This window comes from Zonotrichia leucophrys, chromosome 26 (genome assembly GCF_028769735.1).
Source record: "Zonotrichia leucophrys gambelii isolate GWCS_2022_RI chromosome 26, RI_Zleu_2.0, whole genome shotgun sequence".
In the NCBI taxonomy this organism is placed as follows: domain Eukaryota; kingdom Metazoa; phylum Chordata; class Aves; order Passeriformes; family Passerellidae; genus Zonotrichia; species Zonotrichia leucophrys.
This window is the reverse complement of record NC_088195.1, coordinates 6,294,229-6,318,065: the sequence shown is the minus strand read 5'-3', so window position 1 is coordinate 6,318,065 and position 23,837 is coordinate 6,294,229. Positions and strand designations below refer to the sequence as shown.

General features: G+C 49.6%; 1 protein-coding gene across 2 annotated transcripts in view; it reads right to left on the bottom strand.

Moving 5' to 3' along the window:
* Positions 1 to 7,639: 7,639 nt before the first annotated feature.
* Positions 7,640 to 23,837, bottom strand: part of KDM5B (lysine demethylase 5B) — a 60,370-nt gene continuing 44,172 nt past the window's right edge. For both annotated transcript variants that reach the window (XM_064732909.1, XM_064732908.1), the window contains exons 19-27: positions 21,546 to 21,901; positions 20,091 to 20,229; positions 18,134 to 18,313; positions 17,103 to 17,261; positions 14,002 to 14,487; positions 11,659 to 11,770; positions 10,184 to 10,338; positions 9,203 to 9,529; positions 7,640 to 8,503 (exon numbers count right to left, since the gene is read on the bottom strand). In XM_064732909.1, the coding sequence (XP_064588979.1) occupies positions 8,366 to 8,503; positions 9,203 to 9,529; positions 10,184 to 10,338; positions 11,659 to 11,770; positions 14,002 to 14,487; positions 17,103 to 17,261; positions 18,134 to 18,313; positions 20,091 to 20,229; positions 21,546 to 21,901 (2,052 nt within the window). In that variant the 3' untranslated portion in view covers positions 7,640 to 8,365. The remainder of the gene's footprint in view (positions 8,504 to 9,202; positions 9,530 to 10,183; positions 10,339 to 11,658; positions 11,771 to 14,001; positions 14,488 to 17,102; positions 17,262 to 18,133; positions 18,314 to 20,090; positions 20,230 to 21,545; positions 21,902 to 23,837) is intronic.

Below are 23,837 nucleotides of genomic sequence, written 5' to 3'. Positions count from 1 at the left end.
GCCGCGCGCGCCAAACGCACCGCGCGCCGGGGGGAGGGGCCGCGCCGGGCCCGCGCACTGCGCCCCCTGGCGGCGCGGCGGACCCGGGCATGGCGGGGCGGGGATGGCGGCGGGCTCGGGAGGGGCCGGGAATGACGGACCCGGGCAGGAGAGGCTGGGAATGCAGAGAGCCGGGCAGGAGGGGCCGGGAATGCCCGACCCGGGAAGGAGGGGCCGGGAATGCCGAGAGCCCGGGAAGGAGGGGCAGGACGGGCTGCACAAGGGACCCTGCGGGGCCAGGGCAGCGCTCCCCTGGCCCAAAGCTCCCGGCTGGGCCCAGGCCGGGCAGGGCTGGGCACGGTCAGAGCCCTCACGGCCCCCGAGACAGCGCAGGAGAACTCGAACGAAGGGGCTGGCAGAACTCACTGCTGGAGAACTCTCATTGCAGGAGAACTCTCATTGCAGGAGAACTCATTGCACGGAACGAGAGACCTGGGGAAACCTGCCCAGAAAATGTAACCCCCAGGCAGCACCTTGCACACCCCATGGAGCGGACAGCAGGATCAACGTGCTGGAGCCAGGATTGCTGATTGATTGATTGATTGATTTCTCTCCCTCTCTTTAATTAATCTCCTCCTTTCTCTCTTCACTTTCCTCTTACCCCTATATCCAAACCCCATTGCCGTGGGTTTATAGAGTAGATCAGGGAATAACAGAGCAATTTCTATGACAAGTGTGTGATTTACTAATAAAGCTTTGATTTTTGGTGGACTGATTTTTGTCCTTTTCCAGGAGGAGCATCCAGGGCCCGCGGCTGCTCTGGCCCCGATAAGGGTGGGATGCCTCAGGGGGAGCAGGGACCGAGGCAGTGCCCAGGGTCCTGTGGAGCCCCCAGAGCAGGGAGCAGGCACAGGGAGGAAACACCACAACCTCTCTTCCAGCTCACAGATTGGTGAACACCCAGTGTGAGCCTTGAGGAGCCCACCTGTGTTCTCTGCAGCTGTTTATTTAGGAAGTGTAAGCAATTTTGCAAAGCATTACAAGTATTAAAAAGCAGTGTTGACCCATACAAAGTGGGGATGGTGACGGAGTTGTGTTTTGGGGTGGGGATAGCAGTTCCTACACACTGGGAAAAACACTGTGAGGTTTTCTGTATCCAGGAATGGTTTGGTCACTAAATCCCCAGGAGTGTGACAGTGATTTGTTTACAGACACAGTTCAGTGCCATGGATGAGCCTGGCAGCCACGTTCAGAGAATCACAGAATCACTCAGACTGGAAAAGCTTCCCTGGGTCATCCTTGTCACCAGCCCAGAGCAGAGTGCTGTGTCCAGCCATCCCCTGGACACCTGCAGGCACAGGACTCCAACAGGAGCCCCTGGCACTGTTTCATCACCCTCTCTGCCCAAGCAGCCCTGAGCTGCTGCAGATGCACTTCTGCACTCAGACCATCTCCATCCTGGGGGAAATCCTCTTTCCTCTGAGAGCCCATCAGCATCCCAGTCCATGGTGAGGGATGCTCTCCTCGCCCACAGCTCCTCCTGTTTGAAAGCTCTGGAGTTTATCAAGTGAGCACCTGGTCACTGATGTGCTGCCACCAGCAGAACTTGGGGTTCACTCTTGTTCTTGTGCTGTCTAATAACAAATGTTCAAGGCCAGGATGGGACTTGGAACAATCTTATCTAGAGGAAAGTGTCCTTTCCAACAGCCCAGGGTGGAACAAGATGGGCTTTAAGGTCCCTTCCAACCCCAGCCAGTCTGGGATTCTGCAATTCTGCAATTCCAATCTTTTGCAACCTGGATTGAATATTTTCTGTAAAAGCAGAAGGAGCAGCTTGGGATCCTACACAACCCAAGCCTGGGTTCAGCTCCCTGCAGGCTCAGGGAGTGTCCTGCTGCCCCCATCCTGCAGCCCCACAGCTCCAGCCCTGCCCCTCTGCCAGCTCACACCAGCACCAGAACCCAAAGGCAGAACCCACGTGCCCAGCACCAGCCCCCAGCCCCCCTGGGTCCCCTCCTCACCCTCCTGCCTGCTCTCCAGGCCTGGGCAGCTCCTGCAAGGGCAGCTTCACATCAGCAAAGATGGCAGAGGGGACACAAAGTGCCTCTGGAAGCTCCTCTGTGCTCACCTGAGACACAGCCTGGGCAGCTGTGGTGAGAGCAATCAATTCCCATCTCACACAAACTTCCCAAGAATGAAGTCAGGTTTCCTTCTGCAGAAGTTGGGCTGCTGGGCCAACTCCTTTCCCCCCAGATAAACAGGAGCAGGGGCCATACCCCAGACAAGACCTGCTCTCCCTGGCACAGCACAGAGAGGCCACTCCCAACCAGAGGCACAGCCACAACCAGGACAGGCTGGGACTTTTGTAGAAGAGAAGGGCACATTTTTCTCTAGCAAGAGAAGGGCACATTTCAGCCACACTGCCCCACCCAGACTGGGCCCTGCCCCGAGCAACCAGGGAGCTCCTGCCCTTCCTCTGTCCTTGCTGGCCCCAGAGAGGTCTCTGCAAGGGGAATGTTTGATTTTTCACTCCTGTTCTTCCCAATCCAAAATGCTGCTTCTGCTGGAGGAATAAATACCTATTTTTATGTGTGACTTCTGCAAGCTCAGGGCCATCACTCATCTCTGCACTGTCCCAGGATTTCAGCCTAATGGAAAACATAAGTGAGCTGCTGCTGCACCACAATCAGTGAGGCAGGTGCTCCAGATCTCTTCTCCCAGGAAATAAGGGATAGGACAAGAAGCAGCAGCCTTGAGTTGCTCCAGGGGAGGTTCAGGTCGGGTATGAAGGAAAATTTCCTCCCAAAAGGGTGCTCAGGCCCTGGCACAGCTGCCCAGGGCAGTGGTGGGGTCACCATCCCTGGGAGTGCTCAGAGGATGTGTGGATGTGGCACCTGGGGACAGGGTTTAGTGGTGAATATGGCAGAGCTGGAGGAATGGTTGGATTTGAGGATCTTGGAGGGTTTTTCCAGCCCTGTTGAGTCTGTGGTTCTCTGACCCCATCCCAGCAGGCTCTCACTGCCCCTCAGTGCCAGCGCCAGATCTGACACATCTCTGCAAGTATCTGTTAGGAAGGAACAAACATTATCACAATGGCAACAGTTTCCTCTGCTTTACAAACACATTGCAATGAAAGAGGATGAGGTTTAGTGAGAGGAGGGGTATCCCAGAGCAATGCCAGCCTAGCCCAGCTCCTTTTAGCTGAAGTGATGCATAACCACGCTGAATGTGCCAGCTCATCCTTCTGTATTTGTAGAAACTCCATTTCTTTGGATCTTCCAGGCTTTTCCAAGTTTGAATTCCCACCTGTCTGGGCATTGCACAGGCTCTTCACAGGTTTCTGCAGGGATCCCTCATGCAAAGTCAGCACTCAGAGCTTGCTGGTCTAATACAAGCTTGGTCTCCAAGCCCAACCCCAGTGCTGTCATCCCTTCTTTGGGAGGACACTTCCCTCACCACAAAAAGACATTCTTGGCACGCAGAGGTGTTTTATGGTGAGCTCCCTGTTTCTGCCTTTGCTGTTTCAGCTCCAAGCACAGCTCTGAGCTCCCCCCACAGACCCATCCCCAGCAGACCCCACAGGAAGGTGGCATGGGACTATTGGAACAAGCAAAAATCCCCCAAGGAATATCAGGGCAGCACATGGAGCAGGAAAGGATCAGCTGGGTTAGACGGTGCTAGCCCAGCCTGTCCCCTGCTTGGTTAAAATTAACTCCAGACAGTAACAAAAACATAAAAAGCCAAAATCCCAACAGACACCAAAGCAGCCCAAACACTTGACCCACACTCTCCAGTACTGGTTTTATCTTCTTTTATCTTTTCTCTAATAAAGCCTGGATGATGGAGAGACTCTTCAAGTGAATTCCATGTGCTTTAGACAGAGGGCTGCTGCTTTTACTTTACATGTTTAGAAGCTCAGTTCTCACAATGAACAAACACACACACACACACACTTTTACATATATATAAATATATAAAAAATTATATATGTCTATATATAGAGATATAAAATCTGTATTTTAATATTGTTTAATCAGTATTATGATTAAACAAACAGCTAAATTCCTTTAAAACACTACTGTAAGCAGTTTTTCAGAACTTGAAAAACTGAGGTCCACAAGGAGCCTTTGTGTAGCTGCACCTCTGAATTTATTTCCTCACTATTTCTTTTCAACCACCTTGGAGCAAACCTTCTTCTAAGCAAGTGGAATTTTGGACCTGGCAGTCCATCGCATGTTCACATGGGCTTTTCTTTTTGTCATAAAAGACAAAAATTTGTTCCTTCTACCAAGGCCTTTGGGTAGAAAATATTTGTTCCTTCTACCCAAGGCCTTTTTCCTTGATCCTAGATTTTCCTTTTACTACTTGATCCCAGTCTTGTCTGGCTCTAAGAGCAGTTGAGAGCTGAACCTGCAGCTCCATTCTTCTCCTGTGGCTGTTTTATCTCCACTGATGCTCTCAGTGAGGAGCTGTTTCCTCACAGACTGCGGTGCTCACATCCTCAAGGAGAGCTCTCAGTGTGAGATTTGTTCCCTTCTAAATGAAGTGTATGGCCATTTGTCAGGGCTGTACTTCAGCCCCTCTCTCAGAGCAGCACACTCATTTCTGGATTCACAGAAGAGCTGTCTCAGCTCCTTATATTGCTGTGTGTGCATTCTAGAGAAGGTTCCTTCCTGAATCCTGTGTGACACGTGCAGTTGTGTCTTACAGATTATCTCCTGCAGCCAAAGCATCCATCCTTTCCCTGCCCTGGCAGGATCCTGGCAGCTGAACCCCTGCTGGAAGCCCCAATTCCCTGAGCTGCACTGACCCTGGAGCAGCCCAAGCACTCAGCAAATGCTCCCCAACGTTGGTTTTATCTTCTATAAAGCCTGGGTGATGGAGAGTCTTTGAGTGAATTCTGTGTTCTGTAAGGATAAGCTCATGGAATCACAGAATCCCAGGCTGGTTTGGGTTAGAGGGGACCTTAAAGCCCATGCCATTCCATCCCCTGCCATGGCAGGGACACCTTCCACTGTCCCAGGGTGCTCCAAGCTCTGCCCAGCCTGGCCTTGGGCACTTCCAGGGATCCAGGGGCAGCCACAGCTGCTCTGGGCTCTGTGCCAGGGCCTGCCCACCCTCACAGCCAAGAATTCCTTCCCAATATCCCATCTAACCCTGCCCTCTGGCAATGGCGAGTCATTCTCCCTTGTCCTGTCCCTCCATCCCTTGTCCAAAGTCCCTCTCCAAGTTTCCTGGAGCCCCTTTGGGCACTGGAAGGGGCTCTGAGGTCTCTCCAGAGTCTTCTCTGCTCCAGGTGAACACCCCCAGCCCTCCCTGGGGTGTTGGAGCATCTCTGCAGCACCTGAATGGGTGAAATCAAAGCCCTGAGCCTTCCTTGGGTGAGTCACAGGTGCTGTGTGAGCACCCTGGGCTGTTCTGATGCTCCTGGGGTATCACACAACGCAGGAACATCCCATGGACTAAAGGTGGCACAACAGGTACAACCTCAGGATCTGGGCACATGGCACAAACAGGATTTAAACCTGAGTTTTCAGCCTGAAATCCACAGGGAGGGTTATGTAATTTCATTTTTGTCCTGTTTTATGATTAAATGAATGGAGAAACCATAGATTATTCTTATTAAATAAAGAGTTAGGACTTGAGCAATCCAGGGAGGTTTGATGTATTTGGTTGCTACATTAGAAAAATAAATAAAATAAAGAAAAGCAGCAGAATGAGGTGAGAGAGACCTGTTCCCTGTTCTGGTTTAGCCTTTGGAAATCTGGGGTGCACAAAAGAAGGGATGAAAGGGGCAGCTCACCCTCCCAGACTCTGAGCATGTTCTGCCCTCATCACCCTCCCTGAGGATGAGGAATGTGCAAGGGCACACAGCAGAGCCCACCCCAAAGTGAACAAATCTCTCTTGTTTTGTTTCACAGAAGTCAAACCCCAATTTCATCAAGTCTGAGCATCCACATGGGGATGAAAGCCAAGGGTGGGTCTGTGGCATGGAGGCACTGTCACCTCTTCCAGCCTCCAGCCACTGTCCAGGGGCCACAGCTCCAGCAGGAAATGAGAGAAATGAGACACCAATCCTGCAGCAGTTCTGAAGGCACAGCCACCCATGGACTGGGGGCTCCATTTCTTGAATAATTTCAAGCAAAAATGTGGTCATTTCCAAAAAGTTGCACTCTAATTCTGCTCAGTCAATAATCCTGATAATAAATGCTGCTGTTGGAACTCCAGAAGTGTCCTCTGAGCCCCCAGCCCCCAAACTGACAATGGCTGGTCCTGTATGGAATCACCATGCTGAACTCAACTGCATCCCATTCCCTCTGGCACTTTTTGATAAACAGCCATTTCTTCAATGGAAAAAAATAAAGGGGACACAGAGAAACATCTGTAATGATTCAGCTGCATCAGACACTGTGCCAGCTCCAGCTCCAGTTTGTCTGTCTGTCCCCTCTGAAAGGAAGTTATTACAGAGCAGTGGTTTTCCCCAGCATTGCACAAAAATTCTTCCAAGCAAAAAGAGGAAAAAAACCCCAATTTCTCATCCTTTTGGTACTTAAATAAAAAGAACCAGTTATACCATGGAAGCATAGGCACAACTCCTGTACACAGGCTCAAGGCTCTCCTTTACCTCAGCACTTTCAGATAGATCACTTGAGCCAGGCTGAAGATTCTTTTTACAGTCAAAAATTAATGTTTTTTTTAAAAAAAACCCTAACCAAACCCCTGTGGGACCAAATTCCTGCCCAGTTCTGATCCACCCACAGACCCTCCCTGTCACCATCAGCCACAGATGCCCCAAGGCGCTGCCCTACCCCAGTGACTCTGTGCACTGCTGCCCATGGGAAAAGAGGTAAAACCAGCAGGGAAAAAACTTACCAGCAAATTCCTCCTGGTGATGAGGGGAGGGAACACCAAGCCCACCCCGGTTCTGCTGAGGAGAAGCTGTGATGGAGAGTGCTGTGCCTGGGACAAAGATCTGCAGCCCTCCTGTCTCCCTGGGCTCCTGCAGTTCCACCTCTGGCAGGCCCTGGAGCCACATCCCAGCCATGGGGCCCTCCCAGCTGTGTCCTGCAGCAGAGGCTGCTCCCCAAGGGGTTTGGGGGCAGCCCCCTGTGGGCCTGGACACCCAGGGGGTGATGCTCAGAGCCCCAGGCTCCTCTGGCAGCCACACCTGCAGTGCCCCAGCTACAGGCCCTGAACAGCCTTTGGGAGAAGCAGAAATCTCCTTATTGCTCAGGCTTCTGGGATAATTGCAGGTGGGAGCAGCTGAAGGGATCCACCCAGAGGCAGAGCAGAGCTTGCTGTGGCCACAGCCTGGGCAGTGAGGGAAGGTCTCTGCTTTCCGGCAGGAGAAGCTGCCCCACACGGGAATCCTCCATTCCTGCCCCTGCCAAGTCCCAAATTGTGCCTTCAATTCTTCACACATTCAACCTGCAAATAATTTCAGCTTTGGAAAAGCTTTGCAAAACTCTTGGAAAAGCTTTTTTTTTTCTTTTTGTTGTAACATTTTGACCTCCCTCCTCCTTCCAAATCTGAACAGACAAGAATCATCACAGCTTCTGCATTGCTTCTTTGGAAGGTGATTATTTCTTGTCTAAGAGAACCCAGCGATGCAGTGTGGATTCAGAGGGAAATAAAACTGCATTTCAAACTCTCTAAAAACACCAACATTTAATTTTATAACATAACCAGGGGTTTATTCCACAATATAAACTGCAACATTTGATACAAGCTACCCAAAAAAGGAGAAAGCCAAAATACAGCTGTGGCAATTACTTTACAGATTTTTTTTTTCCTGTCTTCTACATCACAGGGCCCTCAGTGACACTAGGATCTAACATTTGCTGTCTGTACATCAACCAATGCTAGAAGCAACACGCTGTTCAGTTGTCATTCCAGTCACTGAAACCAGACATAGAAGTTATTGCTCAGATAAATAAACCTAGTCTACGAAAAACGAAGTGGAAAAAAACTAAAGTCTCCAAAGAGTTAACAGAGTAAACAGGGATTTCCTCAAAAGAGGATTATTGGAAAATTCATGGTGCAGGGGTTTTTTTTTTTGTTTGTTTGTTTTTGCACCCAAACCAAGCTGAATTAAATATGTCTGTAAATCCCAGAGGTAACTGAATGCTGTACAATAAAGGTGCATTTGTCAAATGCCTTCCCAATCGGTGGAAACCCCTGCAAACAGTCAGCATCTCAAACCTCAACAACCACAAACAGATCAAGGGAAAATACAAAAGTGTCAAAAATTGTTCTGAGTTCTGGAAAATGATCCCATAAGGATAGAAGTAGCACCATTTGCAATCTGGTTCTTAAACCAGCCCCTGTGGCTTAACTGGAAAACTGGGAACCTTCTTTACTCGAGTCCTGAAGGGTTTCTGGGGGTTCACTTGCGGCCCTGGGCGTCCTTGCCGGCGCAGCTGGCACAGATGTAATCCTCCTTCTCTGCCATCTCGGGGGAGATGCCCACACACACCTGGTGGAACCACTGGTTGCAGCTGCCATCACACTGGACCCAGTCGACCTGGTGAGGAGCAGACACAGGGGTCAGAGCAGGGCCAGGCCAGGTGTCCCACACTCCTGGGTCATCCTGGGGCTCCTGGTCTATTGGAAATGTCTGATCCACAGCTGGTGCTGGACATTCACTGTGCTCCCTGCTCCCCCAGGCTGTGGGCAGGGCACACCCTCCCTTATCTCCTCACTGCTTTCCCACCTATCACAGACTCAACATCCCTCTTCTCCATTTCCAGCGTGGATGGGCCTGAGCAGAGACCCAGGCACTGCCCACACGACAGAGCCCATCCACACCTGGATCCCAAGAGCAGCCAGGACACAGTGTCAGCATGTCTGTCTGCCCCCTCCCATGGTGTGCAGTTGTTCTGATGTCCCATGGGTGTCCCAGGGCAGGTGGGGTGGGTCCTGCCCATCCCAGCTTCACAGACACCAGCCCTGGGTTAGCCAGGGCCTCTCACAGCCAGGACACAGTGTCTGCACAGCCCCACCTGCCCCCTCCCATGGTGTGCAGATGTTCTGATGTGACACAGCTGCCCCAGGGCAGGTGGGGTGGGTCCTGCCCATCCCAGCTGCACAAACACCAGCCCTGGGTTAGCCAGGGCCTCTCACCCACTCATGAACAGCTTCTCTGCAGTCAAACAGTCCCAGGGCAGCTCCCTGCCCCAGACCCCACCCCTGGGAACACCATGGTGGGTCTGCCCCTCCTGACCTCATCCCCCTCGGGCTGGAGGCAGTTCACAGCTGGGCAGATGGCATCCTCATCCTCGGAGTCCTCCTGCTCAGAGAAGGACGTGTCTGAGGGCAGCAGGTGGCTGTCACTGCAACGCTGCAGCTCCAGGAGCCGCTCCCGCTCTCGCTCCAGTTTGTTACTGCACAGATCCTTTGAGTGACTCAGTTTCAGTTTCTTCTTTTTGGGTGTTCTCATCTTTTTTACTCTCGCTCTCTTCTCACCACAGAAGGTCTCTCTCTCGAAACGCCGCTTCAGCTTTCTCTCCATGTAACTCATGCCGTCCTTCTTCCCTCGGCAACACTCGCTCTGTGGGAAGGACATTTGGCAGGGTTGGAAGCGTGCAGCTAACACCCATTATCCTGTTATTTCAGACCCTGATTTTAGGAATAGGTTTAAGTACAAGTGCAGTGTTTGACAATGCTGCATTTTCAGTAGCATGAGATGTGCAAGAGGAGCCAAGGGCAGGGTCAGGCACCAGGGACAGAACTCAGAGAGAAAACCATCCTCATTTCCTGCCTCTGAGCCCACAGCTTCCACAGCAGCTCCCTTGGAAAGCCTCAACACAGGACAAGAGTCAAGTGTTCAAGGCCAGGATGGGACTTGGAACAATCTGAGCTAGTGGAAGATGCCCCTGCCCACGGCAAGGGGTGCAACAAAAAGAACTTTAAGGTCCCTTCCAACCCAAGCCAGTCTGGGATTCTGCAATTCTATGAAATCAGGACAGATGAACGTAAAGTACAGAGACTGACCATAAACACAGATCTAAATTTCAAAAATCTATTAGGCCACAAATTGTATTCAATATTTTGTAACTAATTTATTACCGACTTCTTGACTCCTTTTGTACACGGAAAATGTATTTTCATGGAAGTGAAATGAAAAAAAGCCCAGTAAAGCCCAAGGGCTGAGGCAGAGCCTCCCCCAGGGTGCCCCAGCTCAGGGCTGCTGTTGGACACTTGCCTTGTCTGCTGTGGCTGTGCTGGGTGACCTCTGCTCTGGCTGCAGGGCTGGGCTCTGCTTTGTGAACAGGGCCTGGTAGAGCTCCTGGATCTCGGGCAGAGAAACCTGCAGCAGCTGGGCTTCCATCATCAGCTCGTCCAGCTCGGTGCTAACCACTAGTGTGAAACACAAGGAGACACAGCAGGAATTCTTCAGTGACAACAACTGCACACATAATGAAAAATCTCAACAAAATCACAACAAAAAAAGGTAAAATACTTTAAAGACTTTAAATCTGCAACTGCATGAGTTAGTTCTTATCTGCTCCCTCTCAACCGCTCATTTTTAACAGCAGGGTTAAAAGGAAAGACAAAGGCTTGCACAGAAGCTCCTGCACTGTGGCTCAGCACCCTGCCATGCTCCCATTCCCTGCTGGTTCAAGGATAAGGCATTGCCATCATTCCTGGCAAATTCTCCTGCTTTGGGAGCTGCAGGAGTGTGACAATCCCCTCACTACCTCAGGGGTGGGTAACATGAACAGACTGTGAGGCCTGTACAGGGAGCCAGAAGAGGAAGAGGAAGAGGAAGAGGAAGGAAGGCTGAGGTTAAGCCTGATGACAAGGCCCTGCTCCATGGTCACTGCCCACTGCTGCTACTGGCTCCAAACTCCAAAGCTCATGCAGGGCTCTGAAACAATCCCAGCTGGAGAGGCAAAAATCTTTGCATAAGTAACAGCTTATTAATACACTACAACTCAAATATGAAAAATAAACCTGGTGACACAAAGAACTGCCTTGTTTGATGTGAACTGTAACATTCCACCATTCCATTTTCTAGCACTGGTATGGACTGAGCTGCACACTCATGAAGTTAAGTCTAGACTTGTGTCCCTGGAGCATTATGCATGAGGAGGGAAGAAATGATAATTAATTTCTGTCACAGTCATAAAATGATGCAATTCACAGCTTGTCTCTTAGTCCAACCCACTGAGCCTGAGGTGAGGATGGCCCAGAGCCTGTGCTGAGCAGAGCAGCCCCAGACCCTGACAGCTGGACAGTTGTGCTGCAGCAAAGCTCACATGGACTCGTGTCCTGTGCATTCAGTATCCCATGGCCTCCAGCACCACATCCCTGCTGCTCCCATCCACCTCCTACACTTCCAGTGGCCCCTCCTCTTTCCTTCCCCCTTCCTGGGGCACAGCCTGGGGGAGCTGTTCTGGTGGGAAGGGGCCAGCCCTCCTGATTCCTCATCCCATTGTGCCACACCTTTTCATCTCACATGGGAAATTCCTATCCTTGAGCAATGCACCCCTCTGCCAAAGCTGGACACTGAGCTCCAAAGTTGCTGAGGAGATGGAGAAACAACCAGGGCTATGCAGACACAGGCCTGCTCAGCCATTTCCTGGGGACCAGGACACCCTCCCTGTCCCACCAAACACAGGGGAAAAAAGGAAGGGGCAGGGGGAAACCTCCCAAACCAAAGTGAAGATTACAAACCATGAAGTGGGATGCAGTGCTGTCCTGTAGAGAATGGAGAATGCAAATACATGGTTCTGTTATCCCAGTCATGAGGCATGGAGAATGACATTGCCCCAATTGTCTGTGACACCTAGAAAACAAAACACAGATAGTTTCACTAAACATGGAGTTTGAAATGCAGAATAACTGTGATAGGATCAAGACTTGTTTCTCTTACAGCAACTGAAAACTTATATCTGCAGGGACACACCAACAGCAAACCCTGCCCCTCCTGACACTGCCAGGGGCCTCTCACCAGGATGAGATCACCCTCTGCCTTCCACAACACCCACACCTCACTAACCCAAGTGCCTGAGCCCCTTGCAGAACAAGGCTCTCCTCAATCCCCACTGCTGCTCCCAAGGGAATTGTTCAAACTCACCCACATTCCTCACTTTGGGCAGTGTCAAAGCAGCCCAGCTCCAGAGGTTACTGAAGAGCTTCTTGTGTGGAAGTGAGTGCTGAATTAGCCCAGATGACAGGGAGAACAGAACTGGGACAGGACAGCCATGGTGAGACTGGATTCACCAGAAAACCACCTCAAACCCAGGGAGCCTGAAGTTTCAGCTCACACCTGCTGGGGGCCTGCCTCAGGAGGGTCCCTGCCTCAGGCACACTGAGGGACCCAGGCAGGGGGACCTGGTCAGAGGCTCTTCCACTGAGCTTCCCAGGGACCTCTGACTTGGAAATGTTGGCACAAGGACCTGGACAAGCTCAGCCAGAAATACTCTGATTTGGAAGGTTTACTGACTTATGGTCCAGACCCCCCAGAAATGGTTACACTGCTCTGGGTGGGAGGAACCTCACAGCTCCACACTCAGCTAACACCATCAGGCAAATAAAATGAAACTGTTTCAATTTCTGGCCGAAACATCAACTTCTGTTTCCAAAATCGTGGCCAGTTCTTTTCAGCTACACTAGCTGACTTAGCAAAATGATACTTTCAGACCTAAATGACCAGGCAAAAATCTCTTAAACACCTAAAGATATTTTAATTTCTATATCTTGACTTGCATGTTTGAAAAATTTGGTCCACTAGCTACTGGCACAGCTGGGTGAATGAGAAGCAGCTGCAACACCCTGTCAGGTGTGGCATGGTTTGTGCTTTAATGTAAGTGAACATGAAAACAGAAACACAGCCTAACTGTAGCTGGACTAGACTAACTAAATTAAGGTGTTTCAAAATGTAAAACCAACAGAGTACATTCCATTTTGGGGTATTTCATGTTCTTCATATAGCACAGAACTTTGATCTCTGCTATTTTTCTGCATTTGTTATTCTCAGGAAAATTCTTTACCTCTTTTCCTTCTTTATGTCTGCTTTTTGCTGATCTTCACTGAAAAAAGACCAACTCCCTCACTGCCCCACCTGAAACAGCTGCTGTGGCCAAACCCAGCAATATGAGCAGAATATTCAGCTTGGGAGGTCTAGAGGAAGTGAGGAGAGGCAGCAAAGGATGAAGACACTTTGTTGAAAACAGCTTTGCCTGAGAGCCAAGCTGGTAATGCACAGGGCAGTTTGTGCCTCTGTCAGTAATTCTCAACACTTATTTGAATACTTGTAGGAGCAGAATGTAAAGACCAACTGAACAGTAGGTGTGACAGTGTTTGCAGGGGTCTTAGGACGAGGGAAGAGACGAGGATCTGACTCCATGTTTCAGAAGGCTGATTTATTATTTTATGATATATATTATATTAAAACTATACTAAAAAGAATAGAAGAAAGGATTTCATCAGAAGACCAGCTAAGAATAGAAAAGAAAAGGAATGAATAACAAAGGCTTGTGTATCAGACAGAGAGTCCGAGCCAGCTGACTGTGATTGACCAATTATTAGAAATAACTCTATGAGACCAATCACAGATGCACCTGTTGCATTCCACAGCAGAAGATAACCATTGGTTACATTTTGTTCCTGAGACCTCTCAGCTTCTCAGGAGAAAAAAATCCTAAGGAAAGATTTTTTAGAAAACACCATGGCTACAAGCATGCACTCCAGAAACAATAACTCAGCAGCTCTGTCCTTAGTGTTGCCACAGCAGAACACAAGAGCTAGAAGAGGAGAGGGGAAAACCAGGCTCTTTGGGAGGAATTGTTCCTGGACTCCAGCAGAAGGGAGCAGGAAGCTGCTGCTGGGGCACACACACATCCTGGCTGAGGGGCACAGCAGGATCAGCTCCTGGCAGCTGTAAAGCAGCAACAAACCCTCTGCCTTGTGGGGTTTTTTGGGAGCTCCAGCAGACCCAAACCCAGAGCACCACCACCCCCTGTCCTCACTGACCCCATGCCCCAGTCCCAAAGCCCATCCCTGGCCCAGCCTCACCTTGTTTGTCTCCGGCAGCTGTCCCGCCGAGCCTTGCCACCTGCTGTACAGTAATCCTGAGCCAACTTTGTCCTGGATGCGTTTTAGATTCCCTGAATACAACATTTGTTGTGCTCTGTGCTGCCAGTTCACAGTTCTCTCGATCATGTAGCGCAGGGCGTCGCCCTCGGGCAGCCGCACGCGGATGCGCTGCAGGGACGCCAGCAGCGGCAGGATCTTCTCCAGCGGCGGCTTCTCGGAGCGCCGGCACTGCGGGCACAGCCACACGCGCGGCCCCGGCGCGGCGCCGGGCACGGGCACGCAGCCCGTGTGGAAGAAACCCCTGCAGAGCTCACACTGGATCATGGGAGCAGCCGGCTCCTTCTGGCACAGACACACCTTGAGCTCGGCGTCCTCCTCGCTCGCCAGCACCTTCAGCTCGTTGGCCGCTCGCAGGGCACGCAGCGCCTCCATCTCCCTCAGCCGCGCCTCCCCCAGCGTGGCCATCTGAAAGGGAGGCAAAGGATGGATGTGGAAAACCAGGGCAGACAGGGAATATTTCTCTGACCTCCAGGGAAGTGTTGCAGCCTGAATTGCTGCTGGTAAAGTCCAAAGTAAAGAAGCAAAAACGGCCTTTACATAATATCTATAGATGTTTAATTCAGCCTTGCAGTGAGATGTTCAGGTTCCAGCCACACACCCATTTCGGGTCCTGCCTTCTCCCCTCCGGGGGCTGACCTTGGTCTCAGAGCAGGATAAAGGTGAGGGGTAATTAGGGAAATGGGAGGGAGTGGCTCAGGAACACGTCTGTTCAGACATAGGAACAGGGGAAGGAGCCAATGGGTGTAACTTAGGAGCTGCCCCCCCAGGGGTCCACAACAGAGCACTGACTTTGACCCTCATCCATGGAGAAAGCTTCCTAGACTTTAAGACAGACTATAATCCACAAAATTGTGAAATAGATTATAGAGAGTAGTGTAGGTGCATCACTTGGTGAGAAATTGAGGTTTTGGGATTTTTAGTGTGTTGTGGATGGAAGCAAGATGGAGGGCACAGGGTGTCCTCCTGAGTTTCTTCTTCATGCTTCTTCGTCCTTCTTCATGGGTTTGGGTGGCATTTTGTAATTGGGCAGAAAAGTCTGCATTGTGGGCTCTGTGGGATGAGTTATTGGGTTAAAAGGGAAAATAATCCAGGTGTCAGTTCTTAATTGGATAGTTTAGTCTTAAAAGACCTTGTAACAAGAGACTGTTGGCCATTTTGTGATTTCTAATGAAAAGCTGCAGAACTCACAGTAGTGAGACTGTTTTACTGATAAGAAATAATGAACACCTGAGTCCAAACACGAACTACTGTCCCAAGTGCTTTCAATCCAGAGTCAGAGAAACTGATGACAGTACCCCAGCAACTGGGACCCCCACAGATGCACTGCTTGTAACAAACAGGGTGCCCCCTGCTCTGTCACCCTGCACACACACCAGTCTCCAGGGCTTTAAATGGTAGAATGAAGCAAGGATGGGGATGTGCAGTGGGGCAGCAAATGGGACTCGAGGGGCAGCACTGGGGATGTGCTGTGGTGTGACTTCAATTCCCTTCCATTTTCTCATGAGGCCCTGAGAGAAAAAGCTTAACCCTTCATAAAAAATAGCTCCTAACCCCTTCTCTCTTCCAAGCTTTTGTGTTTTGTACTACAAAACCACAGTCTGCCTCAAGCAGCTGAAATGCTGAAGAAGTGCAAGTTTGGATTGCAGACACTGCTCTGGCAATGTCTCTCAGCTGTCTGACTCTGGATACTCAGAAAAGCTTCCTGGGCAGTTTTTACAAATGTAGATTTACCTCTCACCCTCACTTTGTACATGCTGAACAGTGCTCAGGGCCATGCCCTGACCTGCAAACTTGCTCTGGGGATTGTGAACAGCAAAGTTCAGGCGTACCCTGGATGTGCTGTTTACCCTCTCTGCAAAAGCTCATTATTCTTTTTTCAGGAATCTTTAACACTAGCTCCTATAAAGACAGCAATGTATTTCAGTTCCATAAAAGCTGTGCAGACCAGCTGCAACTAATTAATTCTATGCGTTTTATAATGTATATGAACACACTGAGAAGGGTTTATAGATATATACAAAGTGGTTATTTCTCACACCATAGCTTTCAGGCATAATTCCTGGACTAAAATCAGCTCTGGAAAAGTTAGACAGCTGTGTCCATGCTGGGCAGACATGGGACTGGGACAGCACATTCTGATGTGCACACAGCTGCTGAGCTGGGTTGGAGTGTGGGAAGGTTCTGGTTCTCCTCGTGTGTCAGAAGCAAACCCTGCCACACTGAATGACCTCTCCCTCTCCTGGGTGCAGCCCCTGGGGTGCCCTGGGTCTCCTTGGCCAGGGGTCCTGGAGTCACCGAGGGCTGAGTGTGACCCAGGGCCCAGCCTGTCCCCACAGGGCCACAACAGGGCCAGTGCTCCAGCTCGGGGCCAGACAAGAGAGGCCAACACCAAAGCACTGAAAGTACAAGTTTCAAGTAGTTGCCATAGGTTAAAACTTAAACGTCCCACATTAAATGACATTCAAACCCCACCCAATGAGCCCCTACTGTACAAGACATCATTACCTGGCCCAGGCAGAGGCCCTGCACTAGATCTGCTGCAATGAAGCCCTTCCCCATCAGCAACTGAGTCTGGTCCGCCCAGAGCAATGTCTCAGTGACTCCATAACTCATGAGGTTTCCTTTAATTATTTAGAATGTTTGTTTTAATTATAAATGGTGCTGGATTATTGTGTTCTTTGAGAAGATCAGACTTGGCCAAACCCTATCCCATTTTTAACAAGGTTTAGGTATGGTAGGGGAAAACAGGTCTCCATTTTTTGTTTTCCTGTGCTCTGCTCAGCTACAGGCACTGCCTAGCAAACTGTGAGGCTGCTTAATGCACAAAGCAACAGATGTTGTTTCCACTGAAAGCAATTTTGGGAAGCCTGAAGCAAACACAGCAAAGTGCAGTTCAGAAATCCTGCAGAGCAGGCACAGTAAAAACAGGGTGGAAGCCACACTCCTGCACAGGAGGCAAACAGAAAGAAGGATTCAAGGACTCAGAAGAAATTCCAGTTAGAAGAGATGTGAGCACTTACTGCAGATGCAGTGTCCTTGCTTTCAGAGAGTGCCCGCTCCAGGTCACTCAGTGTCTCCAGCTTAGTGCTTTTCTTCTTGCCACTTGGCACTGGCTCCTTCAGCTTCTTCTGCTTCCTCTTCAGACTGAGCATCCCGATGTCACACCAGGGACACAACACCTGAGGGACAGAACAGCAGTGTCCCACATGCAGCAGTGTTACACCTGCACTGTTCCTAATGCACCTTCCTGCCTGGATGCAGCCACAGGCAACTGGTGAGAACTACAGTTCCTGCAGTTATTCCATCAAAGATCTGAGGGACTAGGATAAGGTTATCTGGAAGGCAGGGAGAGCTGAGAAGTTGGAACTTCAACTTTGTAAAATGCCCAGACCCAAACAACCCTTGTGTTTCACCCAGACTACTGGGAGGGAGAGAGAGAGAGGGAGGGAGAGGGAGGGAGACAAAATGCTGAACAGCCTCCATGGGACTGAAACTGCAAACTCTGGGAAAGAGCAGAGATTCCAGAGGTTGCCCTACATTCCTGTCTGTCCCAATAGGAGGGGGCTCAGAGAGCCTCAGTGCTGGGCAGAGTGTACACTGCTCATGGACTGCAGGTGTGACACAGCCACAGCTCCAGAGGGGCAGCAAACACAGCCCCAGCCTCGCCCTGGCACACCTGACCCTGAGGAGGATGGAGCAGGTAGGAACCTGCTCACCTGCAGCTCAGCCTGATGCCCTGGAGTTAATCCAGTGCCACAGATTTGTCAGTATTCCCACATTCATATGGAAAATGTTAGACACTGGCACTGCCTGCTCTTGTTAGCCGCTGATTAAGAAGAATAGAGAAAACATAGCTAAATCTTAAGCATTTTAGAAGTTTAAAACTATTATTAGAGCTATAGGACACTAACAAAAGTTCTTATTAAAACAGTTTGTGTAATCCTAAAGCAATTCTGCACATATACTTAATATTTACTGCTCCCTCCTGGCACACACTGAGGAAGCAGCAAATGCACACGCATGACTGAGCTGATCCCCACCCAGGCCTCACCTCCAGAAGGGAATACGGAGAGTTCTCACACAGGAAGGTGTTTGCTGCACACTCCTTCCAGGCCTGCACTTCAGCCACCAGGGCCTCCAGCCTGGGCAGCTGCTCCAGGTGCACGGGGAGGGAGCGGCCCCTTGAGACGAGCTCCACCAGCGTGTCCAGCACGGGCACACGGCCCCCAGCCTGCCAGGGGGAAATGAGGAGATGCTGCATGCACCCAGCACCCAGCACTGCCCAGGTCACAGCAGCCACTCAAGGAGTTCAGGGCAGAGTTGTAAAAATTAATTTAATGCTCAAACAGCTCAGTGACCTGCACTATCAGCCCAACATTTGTGCTGCTTGTGCACTTAGTCATGGACTACCAGACAAAACTAACAACACATTTGGGGGCTGGGATGTGATCAAGTGATCCTTTAAAAAGATAACAGAACAAAATCAGAGACTGCCAACAATATAAGAAGTCTCCCAGTCTCACAGTGCATTCACAGCAGAAAATCAAAATAATTCTGAAATTATAAAATTATACAGTTATTAACATTGAAAAAAGATCTCCAAGATCAATTTCAGCAATTAACCCAGCATTGCCAAAGCTGCCACTTGTCCCCAAGTGGCACATCCACGCACATTTAAATCCCTCCAGGGATGGTGACTCTACCCTGGGCAGGCTGTGCCAGGGCCTGACCATTCCTTTCAGTAAAGAAATTTTCCCCAACATCCAACCTGAACCTCCCCAGGTGCAACTTGAGGCAATTTCCTCTCACCCTGTCCCTTGTTCCTTGGGAGGAAACTCTTGATTCCCTGGCTCCAGCCTCCTTTCAGGTACTGCAGGGAGCTCCAGCACCAGAAGACAATTTAACCCAGGCTGTGCCAGGCCAAGAGTGAGAACCACCCCCAGTATCCCATGTGCCATTTGAGAGCAAGCTCTGGCCATTGCCTTGGCACCCCACACCTCAGGCAATGCAGGCACCACACACCCAGAGGTAAAGCAGCACAAGAGTAATTCCAGAGGTAATTACTAGAACAGGCAGTTGATGTTGGACTGGAGAAATATTCACCAAAACAACCCCAACATCTCTAGCAACTTCAAAGTCCTGATGCCAAGAACTTCCTGCAAGTCACAGTGACTGCAGGCATTTAACAAAACCTTCACAGAACCAAAGCAGAAATTTTTGGTGCAGACAGAACTAGTTTTCCACATTCAAGAGGCAGAATTTCAGAGTCCAGACCAAGAGATTAGCAAGTGCCAAGAAAAAAAAAACCACTCAAATTCTTTCAAGACAGCCCTCAAATGAAAGTTAGTATAACATGAATTTTATTCCTTAAAAATATTTAAATCCAGGAAAATTAGTTTTTTAAATAAGAGCTCAAATTAAATTTTTATTGAAAGCTGAATTTAGGCCAGACAGGCCTGAAAATACCCCTAAGTTAAATTAGAGCTCACTTTATAGAAAAAAAAAAAAGAGGACAAATGAAAATATTGGGCAATTTATACCAAAATGTGAAATCAGGGCTATCCCAGTGCCACTCTGGGCTGATCTGGGCAGTCCCACTGACCCCTGGCTTGAGCACTTTGCAAGGCTGAGCCAGGAACTAGTTTTGTATCACCACTCTGTACCTCAGTGTAGCACAAAAATGTGATTAACAAGGAGTTGTGACTGAGCAACTCAGAAACAGTGACCTTAAGTTGAAGTTCCATAATGCAGTAACTTTTTAACTTTAGATTTTTGCTAATAGCTGTTTTACAGATTTTATTGCAGGCAGTTAATTGCAAAGGTGAAGGAATACAGACCAGAAACAGAAGCAAGAATCAGTGGGTGTAGCTGCTCCATGGCTGAGGAACCAATGTCCCAGACTGGGAGCTCAGAGTGACACCAGAGCCCAGGAGCACACACGGGGAGTGGGGTGGCTCTGGTGACATGAGCAGGGTCACTGTCCCTGCCCAGCAGCCAGGCTCACGTACCTGCAGAGCCTCCACCTCCTGCAGCCAGTCCTTGGCCTTCTGCACGGCATCCTTCAGTGCTGCTCCGTTTGGGAGGTAGGCTGGGATCTCCTCCAGCTCCTTCACTGCTGCTGCCAGGCTGCTCAGGGACTGCCGGGGCCTGGGGGAGCACAAGAGCCCAGATGGGAGATGCTGCTTACAGGGGGGCTCTTCCACTCACCTGGGTTGTTAAATCAGAGGGCCACACCAACTGATGATGTTACTGATGATGTTCAGTACTGGCTGCACCCAGCAGAGCTGGGGTGTCAGGAGCATGGGGGTTTAGAAATGAATGTTTGCTTACTCTTGCCTCCTACTAGAAATATTCTCACATTTGGACTTAAAGAAGATGTACCTTTTATTAACTTTTGGATGACAGACATCCACCAAACCCCAGACCAGCACCGAGAGATTCTGCATTTGAAGGTTAAAACCCTGAAGTGGGCTTTTCTGTATTTCCCAGTTTGATTCTGAGGTTTTAGAAAGGTACAAACACTACACAGCTCCCTATAGAACGTTGAACCCAAGCTTAGTCATTAATGTGCTATTTAAGCTCTCTTAAAACACTGGTTAGTAGTGGGTAAGAAATGTTCCAATACTTCAGGTATGACAAAATTAAAAAAAGAAAGGAATCTTGAGGGAAGAAACCTGGACTTAAGTTTGTGCCACGTTCCTAATTTTAAGTCCTCTCCCCTGCTTTATTTTATAAATCAGAAGGTAAAAATCACAAGAAAATTTTTCTTAGTAAGGATGTACTTGGCTTATTTCCTTCTTCCCTGCACCAATTAATCTGGAAAAATCTCCTCCTTGTTAGTGAGAAACAGTCCTACATGGACTCTATGGACTATGAATTTTTACCTGTTGGTGACACCTATCTGAGCTTGGTCTGAACATGTGTCCTCCAGCCTGAAACTGGGGAGGGGAGAAGGTGGAAAAGAAGGAAGAGGCATCTTAAACCCCTTTCTTGAGTATCCTGGTTTGATAACTTTTCTCGGCATTGTGGTAGCATCAAACCACGACACTGTGGCACAAGGAGAATTTACACAAGATAGTTGAGCAACACAGACACTGCAAGGCAACCCTGACACCTGAAACTGCTCCATTCCCTCTTCTCCCTCCTCCAGCCCGTCCCTTCTGGCTGGCACAAACTTTGCCTTCATCATACTGAAGTCATTGTGTGAATGACATGCTGAACAGCCTCCATGGGACTGAAACTGCAAACCCTGGGAAAGAGCAGAGATTCCAGAGGTTGCCCTACATTCCTGTCTGTCCCAATAGGAGGGGACTCAGAGAGCCTCAGTGCTGGGCAGAGTGTACACTGCTCATGGATGAACAAAGGGGAAAGGGGAGCCCTTCCAAGAGACAGGGCACTTCCATCTGAAACAATGAATTCCAACTCATGGAACTACAAAATGCCACACTGAGATTTAGCTCTACCTGGCCTTTATCAGGTTCCTGGCTTTGTCATCCCAGTGCTCGGACACGGTGAGCAGCTCCTGCAGCTTGGCCATGGCCTTCTCCACAGCGGGGTAGGGCGCGAGCCCCACGCCGGAGTCGATGAGGCGCCTCATGTCGTCCAGGGTGAGGGAGCTGTGCTCGGAGCAGGCCAGCTGCACGTCCTCCAGCCAGCGCGCCTGCTCCAGCCGCGCCCGCAGCTCCGGCAGCTGCGGCAGCTCCACGTCAAAGTCAAAGCTGACGTCCAGCAGCTCCTGCAGCTCCGCAGCGCTGGGCATCTCCTCAGAAAGGAGCTTTTGGCTTTGCTGTTGGAAAGTTTCCACACGGTCAAGGAGATCCTGAAATACACAAATGCAACAATGAATCAGATGAAAAGTCCTCTGCCAAGTCGCTTGACCATGGAAGCGCAGGGTTAACAATGGGAGCACAGGCTCCTGGCAAACCCCCTGCTGCAATGCCACAGTGCACATGGCAAATTACCCAGATGGATGTCTCCTATTTCCTATATTTCTCCTCTCAAGATGTGTGTTTTGCTCCTGAAACTTTCCCTAATTATGAAGGATTTAAGAGTTTTCATTGTGATAGTCTAATGTTATAGTGTTGTTTTTTTTTTTGTTTTTGGTACAAGATGGTGCACCCTGTGCCATTTGATCAGAATGACAGCAGACCCCCACTATTCACTGTCTCCTCATCCACCAGTAACCCCAACACACCCCTATAGCAAGCCCCACCACAACAACCAACCCCATCCCAAGGCCATAACCAACAACACCCCAGCTGGCCCAGGCTTCTGGGTAAGGATCCACTGCCAATGACACTGAATAAACAAACACTATCAACATCCCCCCTAAATAAACCATAACAAGCACCAAAGACACAAAGGAAACCCCCAAGCTTACCAGCCAGCCACACCCTGCAACTGCTGCTACAACCAGCCCCAGCACCCCGTAATAAGGGGAGGGGTTAGATGCAATTAATAACTTATATTAAACCTTATGTGCCAGAGAAAGGAGGTGTGGAAACATAAGAAAAAGTACCAGGAGCTTTTTGTAAATGGCACATGGCAAGTTATCCTGAGGGCTGAAACACTACAATAGTGTCTTCAACACACAGTGTGGCCAGCACTTCCCCATGTGTAGCACGGCCACAAGCTTGGGTACCCCAGAACAAGGCAATCCCAGTGACAGGGTGCCAGAAAGAGGGCTCCAAAGAACAGAAAGGATGGAAAAGGAAATGGAGAACTCCATGGGTGTTGCTGCCTGGCTTTGTTTTGGAATGGTTGAGGCAGCTGAGGAACAGCAAGGCGAGGAATATGAAACAAAACACTGGGAAGGGTACAGAATTTCTGAAGTTCATTTCTGCTGCACTGCTAAGGCTTTTGAGCTGCACCCCACAGTCCCAGCGAGCCACAGGCTCTCCATGCACTCAGCAGCTCATTACCCCAAAAGGTGTTTCTGGGGCTGTTTGCACTTTCCCCAGGATAAAGTACAGCCATCCACAGCAATCCCACAGTGAAGGCTGGGATTATTCTGTATGAAGCAACCTGCCCAGTACCCCCAGTGCTGTCTGAAATGCTGTTCCTGCAGGAAATTCTTCCCTCACAGCTGACACCTTGGCATTTTGCCAGTGAGGCTGTTTCCCAGGGTGGGCAACCTCCCCCAGCATGGAATCAAACATTTTTTAGAGATAGACTGAATTGTGAACCCATCTCCAGTAATATTGGTCATTGATATTAACAGCCTAATTTGCACAATGACACATAATTGAGGCTTGTTGAGGATAACACAAAGGAACACTCTGACCATATGTGTTTGTTATTCCCCTGTTCAGGAATACCAGATGGAGAGGAACTGTTTGCATGTCTGGCATTTCCAAATTTCTGCTTTTCAATCAGCAAGAAAACTTCACAGCTTCAGTGCTACAAACAAATAACTGTAAATAGGACTGCATCGAATCTGATCCACACACTGCAGGGCAGATAAAGCTTCCAAAGCAGCAGTCAAAGCTGAGTAGAACTGGTTTGTTCCCATTCATCTCCATGGCACCATCTGGCATCTCAGTGTTGGGTGGATACTTGAGGGACAGTTCAAGAACTGGACATGGCATCTCCTGGTTTCAAGTGTCACGAATACGCAACGCTCTTCTCCTTTAAGACAGGAATTGCAGCTGCACAGAATTTTTTTTAATTACCCCTCAGTGTGATATGGAACATTTTGGCAAATTCTGAAACAAGATCTTGAATTACTTTCAGTTTGCCTGAGGGCTCATCATGTG